Here is a 9,530-nt window from a genome sequence, read left to right on the forward strand (position 1 = left end):
TGTTTGCATGTATTGGCATGTGCGTGGAGAAATTAGGGCGCAACAGCTGCACCCAACCTCCTCCAGGCTCCAGACACCGTTGGGTTTTGTTGTGTTATTTTTTTGAAAGACGCCCCCCGCCCCCACTCTCCCCTCGACCCACCACCCCCTACCCCCCAGTCCTTTGCGCACACTTTGACATGAAGCAACTTCTTTATTCCTTTGCGTGGAAGGCAAAACTAACTTCTTTTATATGCCTCGCCTTTCCACTCCACTCCCCTCCTAAAGAAAATAAAAAACAAACCCTCCCTTCTTTCCCCTCCAGGATCCTGCTGGGATTTTTGAGCTGGTGGAAGTAGTTGGCAATGGCACTTATGGACAAGTCTATAAGGTTGGTGTCTGAGCTCTCTTTGTTTACTGTGACATTTTGGGGGAAGGCAGGAAGACTCCGAATAGCCAGGCCGACTTGGCCGCACCACTTGGTCAAGTAAAGTTTAGTAGATTTTTACACTAGTTTTTTTTTTTTTTCCCCCCGCCCCCCCCCCCCCCCCCCCCCCCCCCAGTTTACAGTCCTATTGGCCTTAAAGGACCTCATTTCCTGACTTTCTGATAGGGAAATAAACTATTCTCTCTGGCTTGTACTTTACTTGAATAAGAATGGATCGTATGGGGGGTGGGGGGTGGGAAGAGGAGAACAGAGAGAAGAGAAATGTTTTCATAAGGCAATTTCATTTTTTTTAAAGACCTACCCTGTTGAGTTTGTGCAGCTTAATTAAAATTCAGGAATGTTTTAATAGGCAAGCATTGCTTATGTTCATTTTAAAGCACTGCCTTGGCCTTCTTGAAATTGTCATCTTGTTTCCATGTTTGAACCTCTTCCAAGTGCTCAAGGTGCAGTTTGGTATTAAATTTGTAACTTAGCTTGGAGAGCATCACATAGGGTACTGACTGATGGATACCTCGATTGGGAATGGGGATAGGACCCCTGCCTGGAAGATTTAGGCAACAATATCAGGAAGGATTGTAGTGTGAACATTATAAAATCAGAATTCCAGGAATAACCTGTTTGACGAGTGCATAATTAAAGCAGAAATCAGGGAGAATGAGAAGGGAAGAGGATGCCCTTGTTTCACACTCATCCCAAGTCTTATTTTTTTTTTCTCCAAATGAGACTGTGTGGCTGCAATGAGTAGCAGCTACCTGGTGTGACTAACAGTTATCATATATTTTAACTAATATGTGGTCTTAAAGAAGAAACTGCAGGAAATAATAATAGCTTGTTTTATATAGCACTTGAAGGGTTTGCTAAGCACTTTACACACCACTCTGTTAGGTGGGTAATGCATTTATTGTTATAGGATCATAGGACTTGAGCCAGAAGGGATCTTAAGGACCATCCAGTCAAACCCCCTTCTTTTTACACATGAGCAGCGCAGCTCACAAATGTCAAGGGGGCATGTCCAAGCCTTACACGTAAGTCTTAAAATAAGGGTTGATACCCAGAACTTCTGAGTCTGAGACCAGTGCTCTTTTAAAGTACAACTTGAGAAGCAGGAACAAAGACTTGAAGAACTTAAAACAAAAGGTTAAGTTCTCCTTTCCAGTAATTTTTTTAAATCATTCATATAACAATCTATTCTTGTAAAAAAACCAACCCAAAACGTTGTACGACTGTTTTCTTCTAGCAGACAAATGTATTTGAACAGGTACAGGACCATTTTTAATTATAAAAATAATGAAACTTCAGCTTTCATATCTAAGGATACAAAAGTTAGAATCACTACCATGTGCATCCTTCTGTCTTATTTAGAAGGTAACTTGGACACTTAGAATCTTAAAGGCCTAGAATGTTAGAGATGGGAGAGAACTGTAGGGATTCTTTAGGCCAAGCCCTCATTTCCCAGTGACTAACCATTTTTTCTTCTTTATATATATATATATATGTTTCTATCACTGGTGTTCTCTTCACCCACCTCCCATACTGTGATTGTCGAACCCTCTCCAGTTAAAATATTACTGAATGTTTGTGAATGGTCTCCATGAATGAATTAGCATGTATTTTGTTGTGTTAACTTATCTTGGCCTGGGTAGGGGAATGGGAGGACTCTTGACTACTGTAATCTGCTTTCTATCTAGAAACAAATTTGTCTAATTCATTTTAGAAGTCTTGGGAAAATGTATCTTTTCTAGTGTGTTGTGGTCTCTTCCGTAGACCCAGATGAGGGGCTTAAATGAACTCTTAACTGCATGCAGAGCCAGCACTCACTCTAACCCACTTATTTCAGATCAAATCTAAATTGTGAATGGACACTTCTAGATGATTTTGCAAAAACATGTTGTTCATCTGTTTATCCAGTTCAGTTTTGTTTTTTAGAGAGTGAGGTTGGGGGGAGCATGGGGTCCCCATGAAAACTTCATTCTGTTGAAGAAAGGTGCTTTGCATTAGCCTGGTTTTAAAAGATAACTCAATGGAAGAGTAAATTGCCATGAACTAGAGGTAGTCAAGTGGGTCTGCAGAAGCAAGATACTTGTTAAAATCATCTGGATGGTGGGGGATGAGGCCTTTTATTGCAACTGTTATGAATAAGGTTTAGACAGATTTATTAAAACTTTTTAGGGGTTCTGTAAGTGATTTGAATTTTTTTTGCTCTCAGAATTCCTTACTTGTCTTCTGTCTTCCTCTCTTCTCATTCCCTTTTGATTTTGAAACATGTTGACTGAATATTACATTTAGGCAGAATCTGGAATATTGTGGTTCAGGTCTCTGGCTACCAGATCTATTCAGATTGAAGGGATATTGCTGACCATGTAAATGTAAGCAAGTGTCGGAAACCACGTGGCTGATGATCCTGTGTAGAGACTTGGATCATGGTGTTTTGATCCAAATTCCTCAGCGCAGCCTGAAAATGGTTCCCATCTTAGAAAATGTTGTATTTTCCTAAAACAATTTTGAAAACTTATTTCCGGGTCCATTTTTAATGTACATTCTCTTCATTTCCTGTGGATTTTTATCATTGTTTTGATTTGTTGAAGTAAGTATAATAGGTAGCTACCATTGTATAGTGCTTCCAGTGTACAAGGTACCACGCTGAACACTTTAGTAATGATCATCTCATGTCTCCTCACAACAGGCCTGGGATGTAGGTGCTATTATTCTCCCCATGTGTAGATGGGGAACCTGAGACCTAGAAAGGCTAAAGTGACCAGCCAATTGATTGGTTGATTGTCTAGAGTCAAACAGCCAGTAAGTATCCCAGTCTAGATTTGAACTCAGGTCTTTCTGACTCCCAAGCTAGTCCTTTCTATATTTGGTACCTGTGATTGTTGTAGCTTTAACACTTGGTGACTGCTAAAAATACAATTGGGAGCATGCAGCATTATTCACGTGGAATATAAGTGGACGTTCTGTTACTTAGAGCTTTTATTTTCCGTGTGACTGTGACTCTGGGCAAGTCACCTCTTAGTGTATTGGACAACTTTGTTGAGATTATAATTTGGAGAGAAGGTGCTGACCTGCGTTGGTAAAAGGAATTTCTCTTTCTGGGAGTTCCCTATGCCATTGAAAATATGGTCTAGTCCCCTATTTCTGTGTTTTTGGATAATTTTTGCAACTAGAGCAATTGAGCGATTATCTTTGCATAAGTGTTTGTCTGTGCCTAAACCACTCTTTTCAATTTGGTGATATTTTCATTGGAGAATTTTTCCCTTCCTAGAGATGCGATATGGCTTGTTTGAGAGGGCTTATTATAGCATAATTGGAATTACCTCCTAATAAAAGAAGACTGGTTCTTTAGAGCCTCTGTTTCCTGGATACTTGCAAATTTGGTTCTGCGTACAGATATTGGATAGTTTTTATGGTTTATAGAGATACGTATATATGTTTTTCTTTTGGAGGGCAATTGGAGTTAAGTGACTTGCCCAAGGTCACACAGCTAGTAAGTGTGTCAAGTGTCTGAGGCCGGATTTGAACTCAGGTCCTCCTGACTCCAGGACTTGCGCTCTATTCACTGCCGCCTTACATATATACGTTTTAAGAAATTGTGTCTTGTTTGTAGACAGTTGTTTATTTTTCAGAGTTGCAGGTCTTTGAGTCTGTGTAGGAGATGATGCTCATTACTGAAATAATTTTCTTTTTACCATTCCATATGGGATATATGTATGTATGTGTCTATATGTGCACAAATTCACATCCCTCATCCTGTAAACTTACAGTAAAAATGTCTTGGGCTTACAGCAATTTACATAGAGGAGATATTTAAGAAGCATGTGCATAAAAAGACTGGTTGGTGCCTAAATTGTCCATCCGTGTGTTTGTGTGTCTGTCTGTCACTTATTTATATCAGTTCTATATGTTGGAGAAAGTCCGTTGCTCTTACTTTTCACCAGCAGAGGAGGGCAGTGATGGAAAAAAATCCAGGACAGGAAATTTACAAAGCTTTAGCGCCTTTCTAGGTGGTGTTAGAGTTCATTCTGCAGCCCAGCCTTCCCCCATTAGGCTTACCTGACCATTTGTATTCTTTTCTTAGGCTAATATTGTGTATTACCCTAGCATATGCTAGTCCATAGAGGTGGAAGGGCAGAAACCTCATGAATTGATTGGGGAAGTCAACCTGGAACTGAAAATTTGACACAAATGATCCACAAAAATAAACGAGATACTGATATGAAAGCAGGTGCTTTATTATTATTAAAAATATTAAGAGTTAGGGGTGGCCAGGTAGCACAGTGAGTAAAAGCACCAGCTCCAGTGTCGGGATGACCTGGGGATCAAATCTGAGCTCAGACACTTAGCACCCACCCAGAAATAACTGGCCGTATAACCTTGAGCAAGTTACTTAATTCCGATTGCCTTTTAAAAAATTAAAAAAAAAATAATAAGAGTTGAGACCTGGAATTTATTCCTGACTGCCCCTGACTTCCTGTATAATCTGGTAGATTCCTTTTTATGCCCTCACGCCTCACTTTTCCAGATTATTAAATGGCAATGCCATCAGCCTTTCTTTTCCTTTCATTTCTTTCTTTTTCTAAGGAAGTCAACAAGGATTAATGAAGTGGTTAAAAGCACTTTACATTCCTTAAAAAGAGAGTGCTCTATAAACTCAGACTGACTTTTAAAAATTGTTATTTAAAATTTAGGCTAAAGCAGTTAACTTGTATGGGATTCTGGGTGGGACTCTCCAGATGTTATTTTCTATTTTATTGTAGTGTCTTTACTTTAGTTGTTTCAATATCCTTTTTTTCGGTGCTATTGTTTTTGTAACATTAGATAAGAATGTTCTCTAAAGCCAAGGGTTTTCATTAGGGGAATGATTGCAGAATGCTTCTTCAGATCTTTGGTACAGTGACATGTGTGGACATGTTCTTAAACATGGGTTTCCTTCTTATTGCATGGATCCTGAATGGTTGGTTGTGTGAGGAGGAAGCTTCAGTGGCCATGTGTTCTCTTCTATTGTTTGGGTCATTTGAGCTCCAGAAAACTTTATATATGACTTTAAAACCCTATATAAAAGCTGTTGCAATTATAATTTGGTTCACATAATTTGTATAAAAATCCATTCCAGCTACTCCAAGCTTCCTATTTTTTAAGATTGGAAGATTAAAAAAAGAGAAAATGACATCATTCTAAATGTATTTTCTCTGTACTTTGTTAAGGTACACACTTTTTTTTTCATAGGATGTACATACTTGGTACAGTTCTCTTTTCACTGTTTCCTCTCTCCTTCCCTCACCCCCCAAGCCCCAACTTAACATTTCCTATATGTCATTTAAAAATAGTTCTGGAGTGTTAAGTTTGTTTTAATATGCTGCAATTTGCTCAGCTGTTCCTTTATTGTGGGACATTTTTTTTTGGCTAGGGATCTTAGAATTTTCTTTGAAAAATTATTTTTCTTTTGGGTTATTTCTTTGAGGTATATGTGCCAAGGTCATTTGGAGCATAAAAAATGTATTATTTTGAAGTGGACTGAATTAATTTATGCTTACGATTTTCTCATGGTAGAATCATTTAGTTATAAAGGCTATTAATAATAGTAAGAAGAACAATTAGCATTTATAGTACTTACTGGACTAAGTGCTTTATAAATAGCTCATTACATCCTCACAATAACTTTGGGAAGTAGGTTCTGTTATTATCCCCATTTTGCAATTGAGGAAACTGAGGCAGAGATTAAGTGATATGGCTAAGGACACACTGCTAGTAAGTGTCAGAGACTAGATTTGAAATCAGGCCTTCCTGACTCCAGAACCAGTGCTCTATCCACTGTTCTACCTAGTTTGCACAGTATATCTGTTGAGTGGGGTTCTTTCTTAAAAAATCACAAGTGTGTGGTAATTTTATGTCTCATCAGATCATAAAAGGGACCTTACGGGGTTCTCTAGTCTAACCCTTTTAGAGGAGGCAACCGAGGCTTAGAAGGGTTAAATGATTTGTTTTAAGTTACATTGATAATAAATGAGTCAGATTTTGTCCTGAGGCTTTAATGTCTCATTTGGGGACAAAATGATTGCCCAAATGAATCAGTAAACATTTATTAAGTGCCTACAGTGTGTTGGGGATCCAGGGTAGGATGGGGCGAGGAAAGGGTAAGATGAAGCCCACAGGAGTGAAGCTGTGTGAGAAATGAGCAGGTGACTGCCCGAGAGACCTTCTGTACATGGAAGATCTGGCAGGAGTGCTTGTGATGTCCACCTTCCATCCTGTCCAGTCAGAAGGAGGGGAGGGGTATTCACAAGATGTGAGTTTCAGGGTTGGTTGCTTAATTTTTTAGGATGATGAGAGTCTGAGGAGCAAAGGTCCAGAGGAGTGTAGCTGGGTGGGAAAAGAAGTTAGGAATTTTGGAAACGCTTAATACTTTTATCAGGGTACACAAGTAGAATTAAGAATTCTTTTTTTTTTTCTTTTGCTTTTTGGAGGTGGGAAGGCAGGGCAATTGGGGTTGAGTGACTTGCACAAGGTCATAACAGCTAGTAAGTGTTAAGTGTCTGAGGCCAGATTTGAACTCAGGACCTCCTGACTCCAGGGCTGGTGCTGTATTCACTGTGCCACCTAGCCTCCCTGAGAATTCTTTCTTGTTATTAGTGAGATGTCAGAACATTGTTATGAATGTTTTGAACCTCTCATTGATCTTGAGAGAACAACATGGTAAAACTTGAAGTATCTAAAGGTAGTTCAAATACTACCACAAAGTATCTGTGCGTGTTCAAGGTGGGCTGAACTCATATTGTATACTGGACTGAAAGAATATGTGTAGGGAATGTGTGTAAAATATGTAAAGAACATGTGTAAAGCTCTTTATAACCTTTGTCTAACTACAGAAAGGTATTATACAAGTTATTGCAAATAAGATTTCTGGTAAATTGTTTAATCTATTTGAAAACAGGTTTTTAAAAGAATTTGAAAGTATTCTTATAGAGAAATAACATCTCTGTAGTAATATTATAAAGCCGTATCATGAAACCTTGAGGCGTAAGTGGGATGACTGGCTTTGGCGGTAGCATTAGCTTTTCTTCCTACCGTATTGTTTTGTTATTTTGCTTTTTGGGGGCAGCTGGGTAGCACAGTAGAAAGAGTCAGGGCCTGGAGACAAGAAGTCATCTTATTGAGGTCAAATCTGGCCTCAGATGCTTATTAGCTGTGTGACCCTGGGCAAGTCACTTAATCCTGTTTGCTTCAGTTTCCGCATCTGTAAAATGAGCTGGTGAAAGAAATGGCCAACAACTCTGCTATCTTTGCCAGGAAAACTCCGAATAGGGTTACAAAGAGTGTGGGATGCAGTGGCTGGACTGAATAACTACAAAATAAATAATCTCTCTTTTGACTAATTGCCCTGGCTGATGTTTTGGTAGTTCAACTGAAATTGAGGGTAAATAAAATACACCCATGCTAAATAAATGTATGATTTCCCTTTTTGTAAGGTTAAATGGATCAGTCACTTGACTGATTTGGTAATAAAGGGATCAAAAAAACCTCTTATCTGTGCATATCCTAGGATCTTAGATTGAGATGTGGAAGGGACTTTTAAGGTCATCAAGTCCAACCCCTTCATTTTACATAGTCTCTCAGGGAATAAGTAGGATTTGAACTTTTGCCTCTAACTCTAAATCTAGTACTCTTAACCACTGTACCCCTTATGGCAGACCTTGAGAAACTTGCTTTCAAACTAGAAGGCATACCCCAAATTTTAGAAATAAAAGGATTTTTTTTTTAAGTTTTTGCAGAGAGGAAAACCTATATATTTGTTCCCAACCTTTGCTTAAGGTAAAGACCCAGATTAATTTCACTGAATGTCTGTAGAAGAATTCTTTGTACAAGATCAATGATGCATCTCTCTGCATCTGATCTTGGTGCTTTGAGGTTAATGTATAGAGGATATGAGAATCTTGTGGCTTTTGGCCTCTCCCCCCTTTCCTCTTTCCAGCCCTTTCTCCTCTATCCTGAGCACAATTTGATCAACTGGGTCAGGTGAAAAGAAGCCTGAAGAAACTTCAGGCTGGGTGTTCCAAGGCTGGTTCCATGGACTCATTATTTCCAAGTTGTTGGTGTGATAGAAGAATGTGAATATGAGTGGGAAGGAGTGAAGCTAGTTTTGGGTGAGATTGTGTGGTGTCCCGGTGAAAATGCCAGCTGCCATGGTTACTTGGCACTCGTGATTTGTCAAGTCCTTCTCTATTCACTGAATAGGTGGTTATCGTGTCAGTAGGTCCAGGAGTATAGGCATTGGGAACACTGTCTCTCCATTGTGTGCCTAACAACTGATTCTCCTGTCAGCTGTTGTGGGAATTGGGAAGTCAGGGCACATGGCTGGTTGTACTGGGCTTTATTTATTGTAGTTGCCTTTGATCCCTGGGGTACTGTAACTGTCCCATGTATAGCTATATCATAATGGCAGCTTGACCTTGACCTATAGATTTAAAAGGTTCCCTCCCCTACTTTTGCATCATCCTTACTGAGTTAAAAAAAAAAACCCGCATCATCTCAGTCTTAATGAATGGTGCTTTATCCCTCCTCCCCTCCCCCTGAAACTGATGATAACTTAAAATTTCTCTTCTCTTCTAGTGGAAAAAAAAGCAAAACTTTTCTTTCTAAATTGTGTTTTAGTTTTATTGGTCTAGTAAACTCATTTATCCTTATTAAGAAGATGATGGATAACTGAAATTTACCTACAGTTGTGAAGCAGGAATAAAGGTGGTGTGTGTAGTAGGGGGAACAAGAATGAGCGAAAGTTTCTAATGAGACTGACCACATTTCTCATACACACACACACACACACACACATCATGATATAACTGACTTTTGGGGATTGGGAAGAAAGGAGGGATAAATGAGAAATTGGGACCAAGTATAAGTGAAAAGGAAGGGAAAATTAGAGGGCAAAGTAGAAAGAATCATGGAATTAGAACTGTAAGCAACCTGGAGGCCATCTAGCCAAGTCTTCTTAGGAAACTGAGAGCAGGTAACATACTTAAGGTCATATAAATAGTAAGCATCAGAACTAAGGTTTGAACCTTGGTTCTCTGGATTCAGAACCAGTTGTCTTTTCACTGCACCATGT

At 39.2% G+C, this 9,530-nt stretch overlaps 1 protein-coding gene and 1 long non-coding RNA gene across 38 annotated transcripts in view; both read left to right on the forward strand.

The window, feature by feature from the left end:
• The window catches only part of MAP4K4 (mitogen-activated protein kinase kinase kinase kinase 4), a 273,822-nt gene that overhangs the window by 594 nt on the left and 263,698 nt on the right, over window positions 1–9,530 (forward strand). For all 37 annotated transcript variants that reach the window (XM_069100536.1, XM_069100527.1, XM_069100530.1 and 34 more), the window contains exon 2: window positions 305–370. In XM_069100536.1, coding sequence (XP_068956637.1) covers window positions 305–370 — 66 coding nt within the window. The remainder of the gene's footprint in view (window positions 1–304; window positions 371–9,530) is intronic.
• Window positions 378–9,530, forward strand: part of LOC138171190 (uncharacterized) — a 36,548-nt gene continuing 27,395 nt past the window's right edge. The window contains exon 1 of the long non-coding RNA XR_011170817.1: window positions 378–9,528. This is a non-coding gene — a long non-coding RNA (uncharacterized lncRNA). The remainder of the gene's footprint in view (window positions 9,529–9,530) is intronic.

The sequence above is a fragment of the Petaurus breviceps genome, unplaced genomic scaffold, assembly GCF_028583685.1.
Source record: "Petaurus breviceps papuanus isolate PSGF00001 unplaced genomic scaffold, PetGlider_PUasm1.0 419, whole genome shotgun sequence".
NCBI classification, from domain to species: Eukaryota; Metazoa; Chordata; class Mammalia; order Diprotodontia; family Petauridae; genus Petaurus; species Petaurus breviceps.